At 46.4% G+C, this 26,911-nt stretch overlaps 1 protein-coding gene and 1 pseudogene across 1 annotated transcript; one reads left to right on the forward strand and one right to left on the reverse strand.

Moving 5' to 3' along the window:
• Window positions 1–5,034: 5,034 nt before the first annotated feature.
• Window positions 5,035–16,666, reverse strand: LOC123068107 (disease resistance protein PIK6-NP-like; annotated as a pseudogene).
• A 2,139-nt stretch (window positions 16,667–18,805) lies between these two features.
• Window positions 18,806–26,702, forward strand: LOC123072849 (AP3-complex subunit beta-A). The gene is made up of 11 exons (XM_044496513.1): window positions 18,806–19,122; window positions 19,197–19,273; window positions 20,833–21,079; window positions 21,160–21,768; window positions 22,369–22,542; window positions 22,938–23,064; window positions 23,143–23,252; window positions 23,659–23,859; window positions 23,932–24,896; window positions 24,981–25,229; window positions 26,091–26,702. The coding sequence occupies exons 1-11, from the start codon at window positions 18,919–18,921 to the stop codon at window positions 26,437–26,439; spliced, it is 3,312 nt and encodes a 1,103-aa protein (XP_044352448.1). The 5' UTR covers window positions 18,806–18,918; the 3' UTR covers window positions 26,440–26,702.
• Window positions 26,703–26,911: the final 209 nt, after the last annotated feature.

Genomic DNA, 26,911 nt, shown 5'->3' on the forward strand with positions numbered 1-26,911 from the left:
GCAACACGAGCTGAATGAAAGAAGGCAAAACAACACTGGAGCGGGACCAAATGATGCATCACATAACAACGAAGTTGCAGGTTCCGGCAAGAGAGCACTCCAAACTTGTCGTTTCATCAGATTCTGTTGACAACCAGTCACAACCTAGATGTGATTTTGACAGCATTAATCAGAATGAATGATGGACCATGGATTCTGGAAATCACACCAAACAAACATCCATTGCCAATAGAGAGGTAACACAACATTTTTTCGAAAGTATTTCCAGTCCTAGTGGAACAATACCAGTCTAAAATATCACAGGCAATGGTTAACAGCATGCGTATAGACCTTACTTTTTTGTGCATCTTCCAAAAGTATATTCATTTACTGAGCTAGCAACATTTCCTGAATCTTGATAAGGAATCATGCATAAGTAAAAAGTGAAGTAGGAAAACTTACGAAAGGATCATCAACAACCTTCCCCTCCGCCATGAATGTCTTAACCATCGTCTCCAAGTTTCTTCTTAAGCAAATAGTCACAAATGTATACATCAAACCTGCACCACAAGAAACAGGATCAACCCAAAATCAAATGTGCTACCCTTTTTAGATACCTAATTAGCATGGCTGGGAAGGAGAGGCGACAGGGACAAGAGGGAGAGGCGACATGGACGAGAGGAAGAGGCGTCCTGGGTGAAAATCAAATCTTGGGCAACGGCAGCGAGATGCGGGCAAGGAGAGATGCGGTTGAGGGAGGGGAACGGAGATGCAGAGGTGAGCTGCGGTGCGGGTGACACGACGGAGGCGAGCAGCGGTGCGGGCAACCCAATGGAGGCGAGCGGCAGTGCGGGCGGGAGAGGCGAGAGAGTGGGAGTGCGGCAGTGCGGGCGGCCTCACGCAGGCATCGAGAGAGGAGGCTGGTCACTGAAGGCCCCCGCTGTTTGACAGCTGCCGCCGTAGTAGCTCGAGTAGGGCTACTTAGCGACGCCGGCAAGCCCTTGGACAACCCTAGCTAACTTTCCCTCCCTTCCCCCGCTTGCTCTCCTCTCCTCAGTTGCATCCCAGGACGGCCATCGTCGTGACCGTCATCATTGCCGTGGCCATTGTCCTCACAGACAGTTGAAAAGCTATCTAGGTGACGCGCACGCCTCGACTTGGTCTACTCCTAGGAGCAGCTCGAGCAGGACCTCACAAACATGACCGGATCGACCGTCTTCCTCGTCTGCGGCCGCCGGAGCACCGTCATAAATTTGCCGCCCCTGTGCTGCTAAACCACAAATCAATGTCTCAGTCGTGTTCGTGGTGCCCCTAAGATGTGCCCAGCCCCCTAAACCACTGGATCCATGGCCGCCTTCTCGAGTCCGTCGAGCACCGCCGTCGGCCGCCGCCTAGCTCGTTGCTGCGATCGCGAGAGAGGGAGGGAGAGGAAGGGAGGGAGGGAGAATGGAATGGAATGGAGGGAGTGCTGCCGCGTGTGGGGAGCTGGTGCCGACGGCGCACGATCCGGCCTGTCGGTGCTCGCCGAAGGTGAGACAGAGAGGTCGTGAGGTAGGGGAGAGAGGTGGGAGCGATTTTTTTATTTATCTATTTTGTTTGGGGCCCACATGTAAGTGTGTGAGAGAGAGAGGGTGAGAGGGAGAGTTTTTCCTTTTTATTTTTTTTCTGATTGGGTCCCACATGTGAGTGGCACATGGAGGCAAGGGCAAAATGTCCAAGAAACGCCCCGTAGACGGTCAAACCCCTTTGACCGGACGGAAACGAAACGGAAGGGCATTTCCGTAAGGGCACCTAACAACGGAGGGACATTTTTTAGCAGGCATTTGAATTAGGGGCAAATGTGAATAGTGGGTTCAAGTTAGGAACACAGATGTAAAAGACCCGAGAAAAAACGTGACCATTTAGCATAATCTCTCTCTCACACACACACAACTTAAAGGTATTAACTGTCTTCCATCGATCAGTATATGTAGCAACACAGAATTAACAAACATCAAATATATAATATAAGCGTAAGTAATTAAGATGCTTTTTTTAGAAAAGGAGGAAGCACCCCCAGCCTCTGCATCTGGACGATGCATACTGAAGGAAATATGCACTAGAGGCAATAATAAAGTTATTATTTATTTCTTTATATCATGATAAATATTTATTATTCATGCTAGAATTGTATTAACCGGAAACATAATACATGTGTGAATACATAGACAAATATAGTGTCACTAGTATGCCTCTACTTGACTAGCTCGTTTATCAAAGATGGTTATATTTCCTAGCCATGGACAAAAGAGTTGTCATTTGATTAACGGGATCACATCATTAGGAGAATGATGTGATTGACTTGACCCATTCCGTTAGCCTTAGCACTTGATCGTTTAGTATATTGCTATTGCTTTCTTCATGACTTATATATGTTCCTATGACTATGAGATTATGCACTCCCGTTTACCGGAGGAACACTTTGTGTGCTACCAAACGTCACAACGTAACTGGGTGATTATAAAGGAGCTCTACAGGTGTTTCCGAAGGTACATGTTGGGTTGGCGTATTTCGAGATTAGGATTTGTCACTCCGATTGTCGGAGAGGTATCTCTAGGCCCACTCGGTAATGCACATCACTATAAGCCTTGCAAGCATTGCAACTAATTAGTTAGTTGCGGGATGATGTATTACGGAACGAGTAAAGAGACTCGCCGGTAACGAGATTGAACTAGATATTGAGATACCGACGATCGAATCTCGGGCAAGTAACATACCGATGACAAAGGGAACAATGTATGTTGTTATGCGGTCTGACCGATAAAGATCTTCGTAGAATATGTGGGAGCCAATATGAGCATCCAGGTTCCGCTATTGGTTATTGACCGGAAACGTGTTTCGGTCATGTCTACATTGTTCTCGAACCCGTAGGGTCCGCACGCTTAAGGTTTCGATGACAGTTATATTATGAGTTTATGTGTTTTGATGTACCGAAGGAGTTCGGAGTCCCGGATGAGATCGGTGACATGACGAGGAGTCTCAAAATGGTCGAGACGTAAAGATCGATATATTGGACGACTATATTCGGAGTTCGGAAAGGTTCCGAGTGATTCATGTATTTTTCGGAGTACCGGAGAGTTACGGAAATTCGCCGGGGAGTATATGGGCCTTATTGGGCTTTAGGGGAAAGAGAGAGGAGAGGCTGGGCGCCCCCCCAAGGCCTAGTCCGAATTGGACTAGGGGGAGGGGCTGCGCCCCCTCCTTCCTTCTCTTCTCTTCCCCCTTTCCTTGACTCCTACTCCTACTACTTGGAAGGGGGGAATCCTACTCCCGGTGGGAGTAGGACTGCTCCTTGGCGCGCCCTCCTTGGCCCGCCGCACCCCCCTCCCTCCTTTATATACGGGGGCAAGGGGGCACCCTAGAACACACAAGTTGATCTTCGTGATCATTCCTTAGCCGTGTGCGGTGCCTCCCTCCACCATATTCCACCTCAGTCATATCGTTGCGGTGCTTAGGCGAAGCCCTGCGTCGGTAGAACATCATCATCGTCACCACGCCGTTGTGCTGACGGAACTCATCCCCGACACCCTGCTGGATCAGAGTCCGGGGATAGTCATCGAGCTGAACGTGTGCTGAACTCGGAGGTGCCGTACGTTCGGTACTTGAATCGGTCGGATCGTGAAGACGTACGACTACATCAACCGCATTGTCATAACGCTTCCGCTTACGGTCTACGAGGGTACGTGGACATTACTCTCCCCTCTCGTTGCTATGCATCACCATGATCTTGCGTGTGCGTAGGAATTTTTTTGAAATTACTACGTTCCCCAACACATACGACCACTTTATTAATTATTAAGTACAAAAGACCTTACAAAGTAGTACATCAATAAGCCTGAAGCCACCATCTAGGCAACATCTGTCGCTACTCCTACCCCCTTGATGCAGTGGTGCCGAATGTCCGAGCCTAATACCAAACAGACATCGCACCAAATTCTAACATCTAATGCCGGATGCCCCATCCTAGCCACATACTGGGACTGGGTCACACGCCGGTCCGACGCACTCACCGAGGCTGCCGCCACCTTCTTCCACCGATCCATCTCCGGAGCAGGTACTGACGCACAGACCTTGCCAGGCCTGCCGTCGACGCCACCATGGCGCCAGACAGCTCGACCACCCTGCGCTCGTCCATCCAGCCACATCCATCGTCGATATGCAACTGCACCATGCCGCCACCACTCATTGTCAACGACGTGGTAGATACAACGCCGCACCACCTGGCAACCTCCACACCATCGCCGCTGCTGGAGCTACTCGGAGCCCACCATCCACAACATCTCTCCCCCGAACAGCAGTTCCTCCCAAGATGGCGCCTCCATGGAGGATACGACGCGCAGGACGCTGCCGCCGCCCAATCCAGACTGAATTTCGGACTTTCGTCCGGGAGGGGTTCGGGGGTGTATAGGGGGGGACCGCGACCACCGGTCAGGCCAACGCAGCCACCACCTCACGACACGCAGGTCGCCATCGTCGCGCCGCGCACGACGCCGATGGGAGACCCGTCCGTCGCGCCGCCGGACCCCACGTTCGCCTGGCGTTCCTCTGGATCCCGCTGTCCCGAGCCAGCCAGGACGGAGAGAATGGGGGGAAGCCCCGCCGCCGTCCAGCCGGCCAGGCTTCGCCCGGCGGCGCTATGGATGCTGATCACAGAATACATGTGACGGGAACACTCTGAAGGAAACACACACACATCACCAGTTCACCACACTAAAGACCATATACATATGGGCCAGCTCGCACACACACTTACAAATATATAGGCGCACGCACAGATAGAACCCAAGTCTATCCGGCAGGGTTAAGGGCATAGAATACAAGTAAACCAAATCACGCGTACAACACCCACATGATCCACACATTCACTCACTTACGGGCTCTCCTTCATCTGCAAGTTTTATTCAAGGATAAATTAATGGAGGTAGACATAGATCTTGACAAGTACCAACCGAATCGGCCAAGCTTCCGGTTGTTGGAGGACACGGAGTCGACCGCAGCAGTCATCAGCAAATGGCTTCAGCGCCTTCCCTTTGGCACTAGCTGTCCGTTGTGCTTGAATTCAACCCGGCCATCCAGCTGGCCTCCCATTAGATCCGCGTCGCACTCGCCATTGAGTTCAACCTTCTTCAAAAAGCGAAGCCACCCGAGTCCATACATGGCCTCCATTCTGTTAAAAGACCACACGATCATTTCGAGGTTAGGAGATGCACTTAGGTGGTCAAATTCAATGTTGGTGATCTCGCAGCCTCGGACGATCAGAGACTTGAGACCCCTCAACTGACCTTTCTTGATGTGGAGCTTGCTTGTGTTGCATGACTTGTGCAGAAGCCTGAGACAAGCTAGAGCTCCGAGATTGCCAATGGTGCCCAGGGCGTCTTCCCCAAGGAGGGTTTCGCTCAGTGTTAACTTGACAAGGTGATCGAGCCAATGTTGGGGAACGTTGCAGAAAATTAAAATTTTTCCTACGGTTTCACCAAGATCCATCTATGAGTTCATCTAAGCAACGAGTCATGGGAGAGAGATTGCATCTACATACCACTTGTAGATCGCGAGCGGAAGCGTTCAAAAGAACGGGGTTGAAGTAGTCGTTCTCGTCGTGATCCTATCACCGGAGATCCTAGCGCCGAACGGACGGCACCTCCGCGTTCAACACACGTACGGTCAGCGTGACGTCTCCTCCGTCTTGATCCAGCAAGGGGGAAGGAGAGGTTGATGATGGTCCAGCAGTACGACGGCGTGGTGGTGGATGCAGCAGAACTCCGGCAGGGCTTCGCCAAGTTGCTGTGGGAGGAGGACGAGGTGTAGCAAGGGGAGGGAGGCGCCAAGACACAAGGTTGCGGCTGCCCTCCCCCCTGCCCTCCTTTATATAAGCCCCCAAGGGGGGGCGCCGGCCCTGGGAGATTCAATCTCCCAAGGGGGCGGCGGCCAGGGGGGGTGGAGTGCCCCCAAGGCAAGTGGTGCGCCCCCCCCCCCCCACCTAGGGTTTCCAACCCTAGGCGCAGGGGGGGCCAAGGGGGGCGCACCAGCCCACTAGGGGCTGGTTCCCCTCCCACTTCAGCCCACGGGGCCCTCCGGGATAGGTGGCCCCACTCGGTGGACCCCCGGGACCCTTCCGGTGGTCCCGGTACAATACCGGGTGACCCCGAAACTTTCCCGATGGCCGAAACAGCACTTCCTATATAGTTTTCTTTACCTCCGGACCATTCCGGAACTCCTCGTGACGTCCGGGATCTCATCCGGGACTCCGAACAACATTCGGTTTGCTGCATACTCATATTCATACAACCCTAGCGTCACCGAACCTTAAGTGTGTAGACCCTACGGGTTCGGGAGACATGTAGACATGACCGAGACGGCTCTCCGGTCAATAACCAACAGCGGGATCTGGATACCCATGTTGGCTCCCACATACTCCTCGATGATCTCATCGGATGAACCACGATGTCGAGGATTCAAGCAACCCCGTATACTATTCCCTTTGTCAGACGGTATGTTACTTGCCCGAGACTCGATCGTCGGTATCCCAATACCTCGTTCAGTCTCGTTACCGGCAAGTCACTTTACTCGTACCGTAATGCATGATCCCGTGACCAGACACTTGGTCACTTTGAGCTCATTATGATGATGCACTACCGAGTGGGCCCAGTGATACCTCTCCGTAATACGGAGTGACAAATCCCAGTCTCGATCCGTGTCAACCCAACAGACACTTTCGGAGATACCTGTAGTGCACCTTTATAGTCACCCAGTTACGTTGTGACGTTTGGTACACCCAAAGCACTCCTACGGTATCCGGGAGTTACACGATCTCATGGTCTAAGGAAGAGATACTTGACATTGGAAAAGCTCTAGCAAAACGAACTACACGATCTTGTGCTATGCTTAGGATTGGGTCTTGTCCATCACATCATTCTCCTAATGATGTGATCCCGTTATCAACGACATCTAATGTCCATAGTCAGGAAACCATGACTATCTGTTGATCAACGAGCTAGTCAACTAGAGGCTTACTAGGGACATATTATGGTCTATGTATTCACACGTGTATTACGATTTCCGGATAATACAATTATAGCATGAATAAAGACAATTATCATGAACAAGGAAATATAATAATAATCCTTTTATTATTGCCTCTAGGGCATATTTCCAACAGTCTCCCACTTGCACTAGAGTCAATAATCTAGTTACATTGTGATGAATCGAACACCCATAGAGTTCTGGTGTTGATCATGTTTTGCTCGCGAGAGAGGTTTAGTCAACGGATCTGCGACATTCAGATCCGTATGTACTTTGCAAATATCTATGTCTCCATCTTGAACATTTTCACGGATGGAGTTGAAACGACGCTTGATGTGCCTGGTCTTCTTGTGAAACCTGGGCTCCTTGGCAAGGGCAATAGCTCCAGTGTTGTCACAGAAGAGTTTGATCGGCCCCGACGCATTGGGTATGACTCCTAGGTCGGTGATGAACTCCTTCACCCAAATAGCTTCATGCGCTGCCTCCGAGGCTGCCATGTACTCCGCTTCACATGTAGATCCCGCCACGACGCTCTGCTTGCAGCTGCACCAGCTTACTGCTCCACCATTCAACATATACACGTATCCGGTTTGTGACTTAGAGTCATCCAGATCTGTGTCGAAGCTAGCGTCGACGTAACCCTTTACGGCGAGCTCTTCGTCACCTCCATAAACGAGAAACATGTCCTTTGTCCTTTTCAGGTACTTTAGGATATTCTTGACCGCTGTCCAGTGTTCCTTGCCGGGATTACTTTGGTACCTTCCTACCAAACTTACGGCAAGGTTTACATCAGGTCTGGTACACAGCATGGCATACATAATAGATCCTATGGCTGAAGCATAGGGGATGACACTCATCTCTTCTTTATCTTTTGCCGTGGTCGGGCATTGAGCCGAGCTCAATCTCACACCTTGCAATACAGGCAAGAACCCTTTCTTGGACTGATCCATTTTGAACTTCTTCAAAATCTTATCAAGGTATGTGCTTTGTGAAAGACCTATGAGGCGTCTCGATCTATCCCTATAGATCTTGATGCCTAATATGTAAGCAGCTTCTCCAAGGTCCTTCATTGAAAAACACTTATTCAAGTAGGCCTTAATGCTGTCCAAAAGTTCTATATCATTTCCCATCAAAAGTATGTCATCTACATATAATATGAGAAATGCTACAGAGCTCCCACTCACTTTCTTGTAAACGCAGGCTTCTCCATAAGTCTGCATAAACCCAAACGCTTTGATCATCTCATCAAAACGAATGTTCCAACTCCGAGATGCTTGCACCAGCCCATAAATGGATCGCTGGAGCTTGCATACTTTGTTAGCATTCTTAGGATCGACAAAACCCTCCGGCTGCATCATATACAGTTCTTCCTTAAGATGCCCGTTAAGGAATGCCGTTTTGACGTCCATCTGCCATATCTCATAATCATAGTATGCGGCAATTGCTAACATGATTCGGACGGACTTCAGCTTCGCTACGGGAGAGAAAGTCTCATCGTAGTCAACCCCTTGAACTTGTCGATAACCCTTAGCGACAAGTCGAGCTTTATAGATGGTAATATTACCATCCGCGTCCGTCTTCTTCTTAAAGATCCATTTGTTTTCTATCGCTCGCTGATCATCGGGCAAGTCTGTCAAAGTCCATACTCTGTTTTCATACATGGATTCTATCTCGGATTGCATGGCTTCAAGCCATTTGTTGGAATCTGGGCCCGCCATCGCTTCTTCATAGTTCGAAGGTTCACCGTTGTCTAACAACATGATTTCCAGGACAGGGTTGCCATACCACTCTGGTGTGGAACGTGTCCTTGTGGACCTACGAGGTTCAGTAGCAACTTGATCCGAAGTACCTTGATCATAATCATTAATTTCCTCTCCAGTTGGTGTAGGCACCACAGGAACATTTTCCTGAGCTGCACTACTTTCCGGTTCAAGAGGTAGTACTTCATCGAGTTCTACTTTCCTCCCACTTACTTCTTTCGAGAGAAACTCTTTTTCCAGAAAGGATCCGTTCTTGGCAACAAAGGTCTTGCCCTCGGATCTTAAGTAGAAGGTATACCCAATGGTTTCCTTAGGGTATCCTATGAAGACGCATTTTTCCGACTTGGGTTCGAGCTTTTCAGGTTGTAATTTCTTGACATAAGCATCGCATCCCCAAACTTTTAGAAACGACAGCTTAGGTTTCTTCCCAAACCATAATTCATACGGTGTCGTCTCAACGGATTTAGACGGTGCCCTATTTAAAGTGAATGTAGCTGTCTCTAGAGCGTATCCCCAAAATGATAGCGGTAAATCGGTAAGAGACATCATAGACCGCACCATATCCAATAGAGTGCGATTACGACGTTCGGACACACCATTACGCTGAGGTGTTCCAGGCGGCGTGAGTTGTGAAACGATTCCACATTTCCTTAAGTGTGTACCAAATTCGTGACTTAAGTATTCTCCTCCACGATCTGATCGTAGGAACTTTATCTTTCGGTCACGTTGATTCTCTACCTCATTCTGAAATTCCTTGAACTTTTCAAAGGTCTCAGACTTGTGTTTCATCAAGTAGACATACCCATATCTACTCAAGTCATCAGTGAGAGTGAGAACATAACGATATCCTCCGCGAGCCTCAACGCTCATTGGACCGCACACATCGGTATGTATGATTTCCAATAAGTTGGTTGCTCGCTCCATTGTTCCGGAGAACGGAGTCTTGGTCATTTTGCCCATGAGGCATGGTTCGCATGTGTCAAATGATTCATAATCGAGAGACTCTAAAAGTCCATCAGCATGGAGCTTCTTCATGCGCTTGACACCAATGTGACCAAGGCGGCAGTGCCACAAGTATGTGGGACTATCGTTATCAACTTTACATCTTTTGGTATTCACGCTATGAATATGTGTAACATTACGTTCGAGATTCATTAAGAATAAACCATTGACCATCGGGGCATGACCATAAAACATATCTCTCATATAAATAGAACAACCATTATTCTCGGATTTAAATGAGTAGCCATCTCGTATTAAACGAGATCCAGATACAATGTTCATGCTCAAACTTGGCACTAAATAACAATTATTGAGGTTCATAACTAATCCCGTGGGTAAATGTAGAGGTAGCGTGCCGACGGCGATCACATCGACCTTGGAACCATTCCCGACGCGCATCGTCACCTCGTCCTTCGCCAGTCTCCGCTTATTCCGCAGCTCCTGCTGTGAGTTACAAATATGAGCAACGGCACCGGTATCAAATACCCAGGAGTTACTACGAGTACTGGTAAGGTACACATCAATTACATGTATATCAAATATACCTTTAGTGTTGCCGGCCTTCTTGTCCGCTAAGTATTTGGGGCAGTTCCGCTTCCAGTGACCCTTCCCCTTGCAATAAAAGCACTCAGTCTCAGGCTTGGGTCCATTCTTTGACTTCTTCCCGGCAACTGGCTTACCGGGCGCGGCAACATCTTTGCCGTCCTTCTTGAAGTTCTTCTTACCCTTGCCCTTCTTGAACTTAGTGGTCTTATTGACCATCAACACTTGATGTTCTTTCTTGATTTCAACCTCTGCTGACTTCAGCATTGAAAATACTTCAGGAATGGTCTTCACCATCCCCTGCATATTGTAGTTCAACACAAAGCTCTTGTAGCTCGGTGGGAGCGACTGAAGGATTCTGTCAATGACCGCCTCGTCCGGGAGGTTGATCTCCAGCTGGGACAGGCGGTTGTGCAACCCAGACATTTTGAGTATGTGCTCACTGACAGAACTGTTTTCCTCCATCTTACAACTATAGAACTTGTCGGAGACTTCATATCTCTCGACCCGGGCATGAGCTTGAAAAACCATTTTCAGCTCCTCGAACATCTCATATGCTCCGTGTTTCTCAAAACGCTTTTGGAGCCCCGGTTCTAAGCTGTAAAGCATGCCGCACTGAACGAGGGAGTAATCATCAGCACGTGACTGCCAAACGTTCATAACGTCTTGGTTCTCTGGGATGGGTGCTTCACCTAGCGGTTCATCTAGGACATATGCTTTCTTGGCTGCTATGAGGATGATCCTCAGGTTCCGGACCCAGTCCGAATAGTTGCTGCCATCATCTTTCAGCTTGGTTTTCTCTAGGAACGCGTTGAAGTTCATGTTGACATGAGCGTTGGCCATTTGATCTACAAGACATATTTTGCAAAAGTTTTAGACTAAGTTCATGATAATTAAGTTCATCTAATCAAATTATTGAATGAACTCCCACTCAGATTTGACATCCCTCTAGTCATCTAAGTGTTACACGATCCGAGTCGACTAGGCCGTGTCCGATCATCACGTGAGACGGACTAGTCATCATCGGTGAACATCTCCATGTTGATCGTATCTTCCATACGACTCATGTTCGACCTTTCGGTCTCTTGTGTTCCGAGGCCATGTCTGTACATGCTAGGCTCGTCAAGTTAACCCTAAGTGTTCTGCATGTGTAAATCTGTCTTACACCCGTTGTATGTGAACGTAAGGATCTATCACACCCGATCATCACGTGGTGCTTCGAAACGACGAACTTTAGCAACGGTGCACAGTTAGGGGGAACACTTTCTTGAAATTATTATAAGGGATCATCTTATTTACTACCGCCGTTCTAAGTAAACAAGATGCATAAAACATAATAAACATCACATGCAATTATATAGTAGTGACATGATATGGCCAATATCATATAGCTCCTTCGATCTCCATCTTCGGGGCTCCATGATCATCTTCGTCACCGGCATGACACCATGATCTCCATCATCATGATCTCCATCATTGTGTCTTCATGAAGTTGTCACGCCAACGACTACTTCTACTTCTATGGCTAACGCGTTTAGCAATAAAGTAAAGTAATTTACATGGCGTTCTTCAATGACACGCAGGTCATACAAAAAATAAAGACAACTCCTATGGCTCCTGCCGGTTGTCATACTCATCGACATGCAAGTCGTGATTCCTATTACAAGAACATGATCTCATACATCACAATATATCATTCATCATTCATCACAACTTCTGGCCATATCACATCACATGACAATTGCTGCAAAAACAAGTTAGACGTCCTCTAATTGTTGTTGCATCTTTTACGTGGCTGCAATTGGGTTCTAGCAAGAACGTTTTCTTACCTACGAATAACCACAACGTGATTTTGTCAACTTCTATTTACCCTTCATAAGGACCCTTTTCGTCGAATCCGCTCCAACTAAAGTAGGAGAGACAGACACCCGCTAGCCACCTTATGCAACTAGTGCATGTCAGTCGGTGGAACCTGTCTCACGTAAGCGTACGTGTAAGGTCGGTCCGGGCCGCTTCATCCCACAATACCGCTGAAGCAAGAAAAGACTAGTAGCGGCAAGCAAGTTGACAAGATCTACGCCCACAACAAAATTGTGTTCTACTCGTGCAATAGAGAACTACGCATAGACCTAGCTCATGATGCCACTGTTGGGGAACGTTGCAGAAAATAAAAATTTTCCTACGGTTTCACCAAGATCCATCTATGAGTTCATCTAAGCAACGAGTGAAAGGAGAGATGCATCTACATACCACTTGTAGATCGCGAGCGGAAGCGTTCAAAAGAACGGGGTTGAAGTAGTCGTTCTCGTCGTGATCCTATCACCGGAGATCCTAGCGCCGAACGGACGGCACCTCCGCGTTCAACACACGTACGGTCAGCGTGACGTCTCCTCCGTCTTGATCCAGCAAGGGGGAAGGAGAGGTTGATGATGATCCAGCAGCACGACGGCGTGGTGGTGGATGCAGCAGAACTCCGGCAGGGCTTCGCCAAGCTGCTGCGGGAGGAGGACGAGGTGTAGCAGGGGAGGGAGGCGCCAAGACACAAGGGTGCGGCTGCCCTCCCCCCTGCCCTCCTTTATATAGGCCCCCAGGGGGGGCGCCGGCCCTGGGAGATGCAATCTCCCAAGGGGGCGGCGGCCAGGGGGGTGGAGTGCCCCCCAAGGCAAGTGGTGCGCCCCCCCCACCTAGGGTTTCCAACCCTAGGCGCAGGGGGGCCCAAGGGGGGCGCACCAGCCCACTAGGGGCTGGTTCCCCTCCCACTTCAGCCCACGGGGCCCTCCGGGATAGGTGGCCCCACCCGGTGGACCCCCGGGACCCTTCCGGTGGTCCCGGTACAATACCGGGTGACCCCGAAACTTTCCCGATGGCCGAAACAACACTTCCTATATAGTTTTCTTTACCTCCGGACCATTCCGGAACTCCTCGTGACATCCGGGATCTCATCCGGGACTCCGAACAACATTCGGTTTGCTGCATACTCATATTCATACAACCCTAGCGTCACCGAACCTTAAGTGTGTAGACCCTACGGGTTCGGGAGACATGTAGACATGACCGAGACGGCTCTCCGGTCAATAACCAACAGCGGGATCTGGATACCCATGTTGGCTCCCACATACTCCTCGATGATCTCATCGGATGAACCACGATGTCGAGGATTCAAGCAATCCCGTATACTATTCCCTTTGTCAGACGGTATGTTACTTGCCCGAGACTCGATCGTCGGTATCCCAATACCTCGTTCAGTCTCGTTACCGGCAAGTCACTTTACTCGTACCGTAATGCATGATCCCGTGACCAGACACTTGGTCACTTTGAGCTCATTATGATGATGCACTACCGAGTGGGCCCAGTGATACCTCTCCGTAATACGGAGTGACAAATCCCAGTCTCGATCCGTGTCAACCCAACAGACACTTTCGGAGATACCTGTAGTGCACCTTTATAGTCACCCAGTTATGTCGTGACGTTTGGTACACCCAAAGCAATCCTACGGTATCCGGGAGTTACACGATCTCATGGTCTAAGGAAGAGATACTTGACATTGGAAAAGCTCTAGCAAAACGAACTACACGATCTTGTGCTATGCTTAGGATTGGGTCTTGTCCATCACATCATTCTCCTAATGATGTGATCCCGTTATCAACGACATCCAATGTCCATAGTCAGGAAACCATGACTATCTGTTGATCAACGAGCTAGTCAACTAGAGGCTTACTAGGGACATATTATGGTCTATGTATTCACACGTGTATTACGATTTCCGGATAATACAATTATAGCATGAATAAAGACAATTATCATGAACAAGGAAATATAATAATAATCCTTTTATTATTGCCTCTAGGGCATATTTCCAAACAACCAAGTGATCCAACGAGGGAGCCCATTTCTGATGCCTCTGATGTTTAGGCTCCGAAGGAGTTTTGGAGGCAAGGCCAGTGGATGAATGTTGGCTGCGTCATCATGAATAGTATCCGGGAGTTACACGGTCTCATGGTCTAAGGAAGAGATACTTGACATTGGAAAAGCTCTAGCAAAACGAACTACACGATCTTGTGCTATGCTTAGGATTGGGTCTTGTCCATCACATCATTCTCCTAATGATGTGATCCCGTTATCAACGACATCCAATGTCCATAGTCAGGAAACCATGACTATCTGTTGATCAACGAGCTAGTCAACTAGAGGCTTACTAGGGACATATTATGGTCTATGTATTCACACGTGTATTACGATTTCCGGATAATACAATTATAGCATGAATAAAGACAATTATCATAAACAAGAAAATATAATAATAATTCTTTTATTATTGCCTCTAGGGCATATTTCCAACAACCAAGTGATCCAACGAGGGAGCCCATTTCTGATGCCTCTGATGTTTAGGCTCCGAAGGAGTTTTGGAGGCAAGGCCAGTGGATGAATGTTGGCTGCGTCATCATGAATAATATCTTCATTTGTAGCCGGATGGTTGATCTGGATTGACAAGGAATGGAGGCAATGATGCAATTTTTTAATCTGTTGGAACAAAAGATCCAGTGAGCCATCTCTCTTCTTTCTATGGAGAATCACACCTAGTTTCCTTAAACGCAGCAGCTGGCCGATGCCCATCATATCATCAATACTGTTGGAAACTTCGACGTGAGACAACTTCTCTAGCTTTTTCATTCTTTGGATGCCATTGGGAAGTCGCACCGCCACCAATGGTTCCTGAAACCTGTCAGGGTTGTTGCTCTGAGGAGGAGGAGGCGGAGGGCATGTCCGACTCTGGCCAGCAAGCATATGCTTTAGCATTGGAAGCACAATAGACTTTGTGGCGAATGACCTCACCATCGTTTGACGGATGTCCAGTGTTTCCAAGCATGCTAGCATCTCGATTTGCTTTGGCAGTTCGTTGACATCTGTGTTCCTGAGGCTGAAATACCTGAGCAATAGTATCTTGCAAATACTCTTCAGATGCTTCTTTTTCAAGCCTCTACAGCCTTCTAGATCCATCACCTTCAAGAGCTTCCACTGTGACGACTTGGCCAAATATGGAAGAGATGCTACTATGCCATCAACAGATTCCATATCTGGATGACATGCTTAAAGTGGTATTCTGTTGTGGATAGAAAGGTGTTGGGCCAAACCTTGCGGCATATCTGTGTCCACAAAGTTGACATCTGTTGCAATCCTGGCAATGAACTCGGAGGTTTCGTGGTGTAACGTGCATGTCTTGATGTTGCATGCATCACTGATTTCCACAGGACGAACGAACCCTCGAGCAACGAGCATCTCGAAATGGTGCTTGGCTACATCCTCCAGTGTTGTTGCATTATTCAGCTGACCTCCTTCAGTAGTAGTGTGGTGCTCTCTTGTAGGGTTTATGATGCCCTTGGCAACCCACCTTCTAGCCAAGCTTGTCCTTGTGATGATGGGGTCTTTGGGAAAGATGGATAGATACATCAAGCAGCTCTTGTACTTGCTAGGCAGGTCACTGTAACAAAAGGTGAGCCTTTGCTTAGATATGCTTTTGTTGAGCCGTATACATCTTGATATGTTGTCAGCGATGTTTTGGAGCTCTTCATCTGTTCTCTGGGGGGTTTGCCTGGAGAAAATGTAGGAGCATCTTCATCGCAAACACATCATCACGGTAACGTAGGTCCAAAATGGCTTCGACATGTCGCCAGGAGCAGCGCGCACTTGTGTTGGATGACGCTGTAAGCTCCTTGGCTTTACCATAGAAGTCATTGCATATAACATTTTGAGGGTTGAAGACCATCATAGCTGGTATTGTGAAGCTGTATTCTTGTTTTCTGAAAGGGAGTCTGAAACCCCAGGCCGTTGTGTATGCATGAGTCGTTGTAAAGGTTGCCATCACGGCCGAGCTCATCGCCGGTCGTGACTAAAACACTACCAGGACGGAAATCGGAGCTTACAAACTCGGAGATTATGAACGCTAACATGTCCTTGTCTACGAAGTGTTCAAGAAGGATGAAAAACCGCTGACCTCTCATATGCATCCTCATTAAGTAGCTGGATGTGTAATCATACTGCTCGCCGACTTGAGGAACTGTTGCTTGGACTAGTTCCTCACGCAAATCATACGGGTCAGACTTGTCAGAAAGGCGCACCCTGGCCTTGCGACTGAATAAGGACGACGCCAAGGAGGGATGGTCGTACACTGCCTGAACAACACGATCCACCAACGCCCTCGACCTTTCTTCTTTCTCCCATACCAACTTGAAGACGCTCACTTGCTCCGATTTCGAGCTGTGATGGAGGATGAAGTCGACGATGTCTTGGATGCCGCGGTTGAAGAGAGCCTGCCCGGTGGTCATCTAGCTCGAGAATGGAGCGCACCCAGATGCATGCGCCCCTGAGATGATGATGTCCACAGCTGCTCATCATCATCGCCGAAGAGCGTCAAGATGCCGCCAGCTTGGACTTGCTCGGACGGCAAGGCGACGCCGTACTGCAGCCGCCTCTCGGCCACATCACGCACCCGGACCTTGAGCTCCCGGATCCGGGTGGCCACGCGGTGCCGGACCGGGATGGTCCCTGATGAAGTGCACGTCGCCGCGGACGCCGCGCAGCAGCTGCGTCTCGTCCACCAGCAGCGCGCTCAGCCTGCCCAGCAGGGAGTCCACCGCGCTCTGCGCCATCCCCGCCATTATTTCTCTTCTCTTGCTTCTTCCTCCACCCCACCCAAGCTAGTGATAAAACCAGCCGGTGGCGATCGATGGAATGAATGATTGATCAAAGGTTGAGTTCACTACTTCCCTTACAGTTTTGTTTTCTCTCAAGAGAGGCTGGCTAAGATTTGATTCGGCTAGTGATAAAACCAGCCGGTAGCCATGCATGGAGAAGAAAAGAAAGGGATGGCGTGCCATGGCCAAGATACCTTCCTGGTCTAAAGCTTTCTCTTGTAGTACATGGTTTCCCTTTTCTCTTTTGTCTTTGCCTTTGCCTTCCTGGTCTAAAGCCTTGAAGTATATTTCGGCACATCTCATATAACAGTCCTGCATTTAACATTTTATAGTATTTGACAACAATCGAGGACGATTTCAATTCAAGAAGGCGAAGATGAAATTAAGGTGTTGGGGGAAGGTATAGCAAGCATCTGGCAGTTTACCTTTTGTGGAAACATGATATTAGCACTCATGCCCGGAATCAAATTATTGCTTGCTAATTGGTCTAACACCACCAGGTGCGTATTAGCACACTCATGGCAACTGTCTGCCCAAAGCTGGTCCTATTTTTTCATCACTGCCTAAGTAGTATTTGTTTTATAATTAGCCGTAGAAAATTGTAGACAAAAAGAAAATCAAACAAACACTCAAACTGGGCAAAAAGGATTCTCAGGTTATTTTTTTTTTTGCCTTTGCCTTCTACCACGTCTCCATTTTATGGGCTAAGACCTCGTTGGTGCCTTGAAATACGGGCCTACATTTAATACTACATAGGCAACTGTGAATAGAATAAAAGACTTGGTTGTTTGAGCTCAGTGTTCATTTATTACCTCCATTCCTAAAAGCAAGGTGTGTTTTGTTATGTTAAGACATGCATTTGACCAATAATTACTTAATAAATAAAAGGTTATATGACATGAAATTAGTGTCACTAGATTCGCCTTTAAAAATACTTGGTTATGATAGTAGTGTATTTTGGATTACATAAATCAAATATTAAAAGAGTAACTGTTGGTCAATGTCTTGTCTTAATGAAACGAAATATGCCTTATTCATCGGAGCTAGCGGAGGGAGTACTATTTGTATCGCAGTCGGCAAAAGCAATTAACTAATTAATAGGAACATCAAGGGCTGATATTTACCGTTATTACAAAACTATGGACTGAATAATGTGAGGCTCCAGCATCATTGCATGATGTTGTAGTATGGCTCCAGCAGTTGTCTTGGAGATCTGCAAGAACAAGAAACTTTGAATTTCAAGCTTCTGGGAATGAATGAATGGTGGGAACTGAGAAAACCTGCTGTGCTGATCAGGATACCTGTTTTTTTTTTTTGAGAAATTGATCAGGATACCTGTTGGAGGCTCTAGCTAGTATAAAACGAACGAGGCAAGACTTACGTGCCGTTCGTATCCTGTAATCCGTTTGCATATAGGAATTAAGTTTGGAACATAAATGGCACCACAAAAATGAAATGCAAGCACAGTACGCTCATGCATTGAAGAAGAGATGTAAGAATAGAAATACATTTACGAGCGAACAACAAGCTCACGAAAATTGCACAACGGTATTGAGAATGAATCTTGGTAGATTTTTTTTTTGAGAAAAATGAATCTTGTAGATATAGCAGTGATGAAAGGCGAGCACTACTGTGCCCCAGCTCCCGAGCCCAGCCCACCCACCCGTTGGATGGATGCGGGCCCACAGGAAATACGGCCCAGGTCACACGCCAAGGCCAGCGCGGCCCACTCCATGTGCCGCATCGCCGTCCCCTCGCGTGGACTGGACAGACACTCACCTCTCTCCTTCTCCCCGGCGAACCGCGACGGCCGCCGAGATCCGCGCCGCCGCCGGAGAGATCCGTCGGGGCCTAGCCTAGAGAGGCCGAGGATCCGGGAAGAGATGTTCGGGATGCGGGCGAGCGGCGCGGCGGCGTCGTGGGTGGTGGGGCGGATGGGCACGGACGCGCACCTGTACGACGACCCGGAGGACGCGGCCATCCCGGCGCTGCTCGACTCCCGCTTCGACGCCGACAAGGTCGACGCCCTCAAGCGCCTCCTCGCCCTCATCGCCCAGGGCGTCGACGTCGCCCACCTCTTCCCCCAGGTTCCCTTCTCCCCCTCCTCCCCTCTCCTCTCTTCTCGTCGGATTCCGGCTAGCTAACGCGCTGGGCGGCGCAGGTGGTGAAGAACGTGGCGGCGCAGTCGCTCGAGGTCAAGAAGCTCGTCTACCTCTACCTCCTCCACTACGCCGAGACGTAAGCCCCCCTCATCCGCATTTCGCCCTGCCTCTGCTCTGCTGCTGTGATCTCAGTTCCTTCCGCCAGATCTGAGCTCAGTAGGCTATGGTGGGAGCTGCTTCGGCTAGATTTGTCTGCATTGTCCCCTCCGCCTGTGATATGTCGACGCAGATTGCTGGAACTAAGTGGGCAGCAGATACACGCCTTCCTTTCGATATATCGCTGTTATCTGAACTTTGGGGCACAGGAGCTTCTGCCTCACAGTAATAAATAGTTCAATTAGAATTGGAGCCAAGGAAAATTCCACTTCCCGGAAGGGGAATTAGTTCGTAGCAACACACCTGGACTGAAGAAATTACCTGGAGGGAATAACATAAACTTGACATCGGAAGAGCCAGGTTGAACCTAATAGAGTGCCATTATATGTTGCTTTTGCTTGCTCATGAACCAAGTTATTTTATTTTTAGAATATGATACGACTTTACTCACACTTGTCTCCCACATGGCCGAAGCGCCACGTTGCTTCGCACGGAAACTTCTCCACCTAAACAGCAAGAGACCATTTACCGGAGCTTGTGAATTGCACAAAGCTCTTCTGGAAAACCTTGTCACCTGTTCTCCTAGATCGGTGAGAAGTTAGTTAGCGAGTAAACAAGAAAAGTCGATGAGTTGTTTTGGCTACCCTGCTCTCTGCTTGGAAAGAATACTAATGCTGGTGCTCCTGAGAGTTTACCTTTCCAGTCAGCAGTCGGACCTGAATGCTCTGTGAAAATTATAGTTCATCAGCATGTCTGAATCTAAATATAAAGTGGCCAGCCCAGACCTGTAGAAAATAATTCAGTTGATGACAGTGATGTGCATATGGTATTGCCATGACTTTCTGTTCTTCCTCTTGCAGTAGAAAGTTGCATGGAGTTGCTGGACACCTTACCTGAAACAATGTTAAAAGTTTTGTCCAATTTGTAGTTCTTTATTGGCTCACGTTTCACCATTCTGGCCTGTCTGATTGTCTTAGTACTGTACTACAGATCTCACCAGGGACTATCAGCAATTTTTGTTGCGTACATTTTATCTGATTGACATATTTTAAGCTCTTTACTTCAATGCCAAATTTAATGAACAGAAGTGTATTTTTCACTCTCACAAGAAAGTTCCCAAAATAATTTATCCACTTCCTTGACATTGTACCATGATCACATTGAGTGATTGACAGAAATTTAGATGCTACTCAAACATATCACACTGCTGCTAAACACTAGACATTTGCAATCATAATCAGATGAACAGTGTATGGACCTGTTCTGTTGTTCTACAACAGGTAGGCAGGCAATAAGTTTAATGTTGCAATATGATCAAAAACATGTAGAACAGCAATATATGAACTATAATCCAATGAAAAAATGTGTATCTCCTGTTCTTGAATAATACATGCATCCTTGTGATGTTATAGACAAGGATCAATGGATCATGTTGTTTCATAAGTTTTAATCTTGGTCAACAAGTTGAATTTTGAATAAGAATGTTTTTCTCTTTGTGATTGGCATGCGTAGTTACAAAATTTCTTGCTACTGCTGCAGGCGGCAAAATGAAGCTCTCCTTTCTATTAACATATTCCAGAAGGATTTATCAGACATAAACCCGTTGGTAAGGGCTTGGGCCCTTCGCACTATGGCTGGCATCAGATTACACGTTGTCGCTCCACTCGTGTTAGTGGCTGTGAAGAAATGTGCAAGGGATCCATCACCATATGTTAGGAAATGCGCGGCATATGCACTTTGTAAGCTCTACGACTTGCTTCCAGAGGAAAACACAACCTTGGAGGAGGTCTGTGAAGTGCAACCTGCTTCTCATTTGTGTTGATTGTCGACATTATGTCTATCTGAAACCTGATCATGTTTTTGCAGATTGTGGACGTTTTGCTTGGTGACAGTTCCTTTGGAGTAGTGGGAGCTGCTGCAGTTGCATTTAAGTCGGTTTGTCCAAATTGTTTAGCGCTGATAGCAAAGCATTTCCAACGGCTCTGTGAAACACTCCCTGATATTGAAGAATGGTATCAGATTACTCTAATTGAGATTCTCTTGCGGTATGTGATAGCAAAACATGGATTGGTCAAGGACTCTGTAATGTTTGCTTTAGAATTGTCTTTGGAGAGCCAGGCTGGCAGGGATTCTGTTCCTGTTAGTAATATATCCAGCACCCAGACGGAAACTATTGTTAAAGGAGGTTCTGGTACTATGCCAAACATTATGTTGTTCCGGCATTACATTGAAGAATATTCAGGAGCTTTTGATAGAGATGATGATAAATTCAGCTTTCCATCTGTCACTAGTAGCACAAATGATGATGTCGTAATTCTATTGAAATGCACATCACCTCTTCTGTGGAGCCAAAATAGTGCAGTGATACTTGCAGCGGCAAGTGTTCATTGGATAATGGCTCCAGCTGAGGAAGTGAAGAGAATTGTCGGCCCGATTTTATTTACTCTACGCTCATCTCCTGATGCAACATATGTGGTACTTTCTACATATTTTTACCTTGTATTGTATCCCAGATTTCAACTAGGAATAATTATGGTATTGTATATTTCACTAATCATTTCTGTTATCATGTAATTAAGTTGTGTCAAAATAAAAAATATCATATATCATAGTGTAGCGGAATAAAATTTTCCTAATACTCATGTGCCACTGTGACCATGAGGTCACGGGTTCAAGTCCTGGAAACAGCCTCTTGCAGAAATGTAGGGAAAGGCTGCGTACAATAGACCCAAAGTGGTCGGACCCTTCCCCAGACCCTGCGCAAGCGGGAGCTACATGCACTGGGGCTGCCCTTTCTTTTACTCATGTGCCACTGTAGAGTGGTCAACTGTTATGCTTTGAGTTATGTATCCGTGATTGCTTGAACTCGTATAAAACACACACACACACACATTTGCACTCATAACTTTGTGTAGATGAAGCTAAAAACTGAGCACTGAGTTCGTTTTATTACATCTTGGAATCATATGTTAAGGCATTCCTTGCAGACATAAGAATCTAATAATTTTCCAGCAGATGTATGTTTTTCTGACGCTGGTTTCTTATTGAGCTGACCTCCTTTTTTTGTTCTTGCAGATGCTTGGCAACATACTAGTTTTTGCCAAGACTGCCCCATTGTTGTTTGCTTCGTATTATGAAGATTTCTTCATATGTGCTTCAGACCCGTACCAGACTAGGGCTTTGAAGCTTGAAATACTCACCACCATCGCCACAGAGTCATCTATCCCAGCCATTCTTGAAGAATTTCAGGTATTTGTTTATATGTACAACATATTCCCATATAAGTTGAGCTATCACAATGACTTGCAATCATATATTTGCTTCTCACATGAAAGTCTTTGATAGAACTTCCTCTTAAGGTAACAAAATCATCACTCGCTCTTGCAAAATAATTTCAAAAACCAAGCTAGCATTTCCTGTGTCATACTGATGATGGTTCATGCATGCTAAATACACCTTTAAAACCTTCTTCTTGGATCTAAGTGTAATTACAGTTTTTTTGGATCTAAGCGTTCTACTCATGGAAATTAGTCTTATAGTCAAGCTTAGCAGCATGAAAAATTGATGTCCGCTACCTGTGTGATCAAGGATTTCTAGTTATAGCTCCCTGACATTCGGCTTATGTACTTTGTAATTGTTGCCAGGATTATATTAAAGATCCGAATAGGAGATTCGTTGCAGATACAGTTGCTGCAATTGCATTGTGTGCCCTGAAACTCCCCTCCATCACCGCCAGTTGTCTTGAGGGACTTTTGGCACTTGTATTGTACGGTAATAACTGTTCTCTCTGCATATGTTGTGATGGATCATCCTTCTTGAATATAATGTTTGGTTTTCACCTTGTTACAGAATTGTCTATCACTAACTCAGTTCACTTGAATGAAGAAGATGCTGTTTTAGTTCAAGCCATCTTGTCAATCAAAGAAGTAGCGAAAATAGATGCAGCATCTCATGAAAAGGTACAACAAATTAGTTTATATAGGGCTCAAATCCTGTAGCGCCACAGATTTGTTATATACTTTTCATATTATATGGGTAATGCATTCACTTGACATTATGATAATCATTTGATAAAGCAGTTGCATTGGTGTGTGGAATGTAGAATAGCTGACCAGGCCCCTTAAACCATCCCCTACTCCTTCTCCAGCTCTGTTGGTGATATTTTCCATAGTGAAGGGTGATGGACTATTTAAATTTCTTTTATCCTTTTCTCTCCTGAACAATCTGTGGTATCATTCACGGGAACTATATTCAAGAACAAATATGGATATATGATATCAGGATGCCATGTGCTACCGTTTGAATGCAGTTTTCATGATTTACATTTTTTTAATTTGATGTATTCATTAATTTTGTTCTCCTAAGGTGATTATCCGGTTGGTTCGTTGTCTGGATACAATTAAGGAGCCTGCAGCACGGTCCTTGATTATTTGGATATTTGGTGAGTATAGCTCTATTGGAAATCTAATCCCAAAGATAGCTCCAGTTGTTCTTAAGTATCTGGCATGGTCCTTTGCCGCCGAAGTGCTCGAGACAAAGCTTCAGATCCTAAATGCTTCTGCAAAGGTATATATCGTAAGTCCTAACTTTAGTTTTCTTACACTTAAATGGAGATTGCTAATAGGTTTATTTTCTCAGGTTATCATACATTCTGCAGAAGAACAGCTAGAAGAATTCAAAAGGATAGTGGCATATGTCATTCAGTTGGCTGCATGTGACATGAATTATGATGTCCGTGATCGTGCACGTTTCTTGTCAGGACTTCTACCATGCTGTGCTACTGAAAATGACCCCTCATGTCGATCACAGAATGTAGATGTTATTAAAGAGCTAGCTGATCATATCTTTGGTGGGAAGATACCTCCTGCATCTAATTCAGACAGCAACTACCGGATTTATCTTCCGGGTTCCCTGTCACAAGTTGTTCTTCATGCAGCGCCTGGCTATGCACCACTTCCGAAGCCTCAAAGTATGATCTTAATTCATAAGACCGTAGAACCAACCAGAGGTGTAGCTGATTCCTCCGAAGGTACTAATTCTGACGCTGAATCTGGATCTTCAAGGGGTGAGAGTGGCTCTGTGTATGATTCAGAAAGTGAAGCTGGTAGTGATTCGAATGATGATGGCCATAACCTTCATCGTCAAGAGGAGAATCAGGAAGCTCCGCTGATTCATATGTATGATGGTAATGTAGATCAAGCCTGTGCAGGTCGAGCTGTCGATGAAAATTTGGCATCTCTCATCTCTACTGATTTGACAGAATTAATGTCCAAGTCAGCCTTGGAGTCATGGCTTGATGAGGCTCCTGCTGCACCACTTGTTCAGGATTCGGTACAGACATCATGTGCAAGGGTTTCTTTTACCACTCGCAGCTTTGAGAGAAAGCCTAAATTGCATAGGTTGTTAGATCCATCGGATAGTGATGGCTTGAGTGTTCTATATGCCTTCTCGTCTGAGGTTTCACCCAAATCACGCTTGCTAGTATGTGTAGACTTGTTTGTCGAGAATGTTACAACAGAACAATTAGCAGATATAACCATTAAATCTGAAGAGGCTTCTGGTAGCAAGGGTGGCATGGACCAAACATCAGAAGGATCTGCAAGGTATACATCATTATATTGTCTGTATTGTGATTGTTTCTTCGTCGTCAACTTATTTCTCAGCTCATGAACCGTCTTTACCTGCAGCATACCAACTCTTGTCCCTGTTGAAGAGATACAATCACTGGCTCCTGAACAGACAGCTAAGATGCTTCTTCAGGTTCACTTTCATCACCATCTATTGCCCTTGAAGTTGTCTGTCCTTTGCAATGGGAAAAGGCATCCGGCCAAACTTCACCCGGACATTGCTTATTTTGTACGACCACTACCCATGGACCTAAATGCTTTTCTATGCAAGGAAAACCAGCTGAGGGGAATGTTTGAGTACGCTAGAAGGTAACCCGACTCTTAACCTATCTTTACTAGTTACTTAGTTTCATGCAGTCGCATCAAATTAGGAACTGATCTGACACATAAGCCAAATTATGCCGTGTTTACTGTTACAATCTGATCTGCCTCCCCAAGCGGAAACAGTTGTGACTGACGAAAATGCTTCAGTTTGCACATTTCATTAACTATAGAAGAGTGTTGAGAAAAGGAGGTCGCTCTTTCTTCCCCTTGAACAAATTACCATGTGGCTTTCATTAACTACAGAAGAATGTTGAGAAAAGGAGGTCGCTCTTTCTTCCCCTTGAACAAATTACCATGTGGCTGCCCAGTTTTAATGGAACACGCAAAGAGGAGTATTTTCGTCATGATGTTATTTCTAATACGTCATGTACTACTACTCCATCCGTCCGGAAATACTTGTCATTGAAATAGATGTATCTAGATGTATTTTAGTTCTAGATACATCCATTTTCATTCATTTTGATGACAAGTATTTCCGGACGGAGGGAGTAGAAAAGAATGTCTATTATATAAAAAAGAATGTCTGTGTGATGTTTTCAACTGATAGTGCATAGAAAAAGGAGTAAGCAAGTAGGAATACGTTCTCAGTTTTATATTAATTCAGCCACTTCAACAAAAATAAGTCGAGACTTACATTCTGCCAGCAAGAAACATCATGTGTATTAATGCAAATCATGTGTATGAATGCAAATCCAAATTAAGGTTATCTTCATGTGCATTAAATTATCTGATTGTTCGCCCCGATAATAATTTTATTGCATAACCTGAGCCTACAACATCACAAACTCATATTGTGATGATCTGTTGACTACATGTTGGAACTAAATCTGTTAGGAATTGCAACAGGTGCACCTTCAAAGATCATCTTCAAAAGCACAAGCAAACCGAAGAGAGTACAGACCACAACACCGACAATAACCTTCTAGTAGCCCAAACTCTCGCATCGAAAGTACTCAGCAACGCCAATGTTCACCTAGTGTCAATGGATATGCCGGTGACCTTCAGCATCGACGACGCCTCCGGCTTGTGCTGGCGATTCAGCAGCGAGATCCTGAGCACTTCGTATCCCTGCCTGATCACTATCGTGGCGGACGGGCATACCTCGGAACCACTGGATCTCACCGTCAAGGTGAACTCCGAAGACACGGCGTTCGGCCTGAACCTCCTGAACAGAGTTGTGGCGATCATAGAGTGAAGGGGCACTTTTGAGTTCTGCAAGTTTGGTTCAAATGCTACTTTTGTGGTTACTGTAAATCATTGTACATTATAGTGAATGCCGAGGATTAGAGTGACCTGACAGATTGTTGTACATCTTTTTACCACCTTGTATTCTTTTTCTCATTGTTAGATTGATCTTTTTGTTAACCTGATGGCGCATTGCGGCGTGCTGCTGGATTGTAATGTTGAGTAATGTCATGATATTGCTGTGGGAGCAATAAATTCCAGAGTTTTGGATGACGTTGTACAATTGACAAATCCAGTTATATATACAGCAGGGATTAATGGCTACATCTCAGACAAACACAGTAAAAGCAGAGCTTGGCACACAATGATTTTCCTTCCAAGAAACTAGCTAGTAAAGAGAAAGTAACTGCTAGAACAAATAACCATGTCAAAAACCAGGTAGTATCCAAGCTAACGACATAGGCCTCACCAAGCAGCGCCGG

This window comes from Triticum aestivum, chromosome 3B (genome assembly GCF_018294505.1).
Source record: "Triticum aestivum cultivar Chinese Spring chromosome 3B, IWGSC CS RefSeq v2.1, whole genome shotgun sequence".
Classification (NCBI taxonomy): Eukaryota; Viridiplantae; Streptophyta; class Magnoliopsida; order Poales; family Poaceae; genus Triticum; species Triticum aestivum.

Excerpts from the sequence above, each read along its gene's own strand:
- LOC123072849 (XM_044496513.1), top strand. The coding sequence starts at position 18,919 with ATGTTCGGGATGCGGGCGAGCGGCGCGGCGGCGTCGTGGGTGGTGGGG. Across the intron at positions 22,543-22,937 it reads CCATTCTTGAAGAATTTCAG|GATTATATTAAAGATCCGAA; the intron begins GTATTTGTTTAT and ends AATTGTTGCCAG. Across the intron at positions 23,253-23,658 it reads ATGCAGCATCTCATGAAAAG|GTGATTATCCGGTTGGTTCG; the intron begins GTACAACAAATT and ends TGTTCTCCTAAG.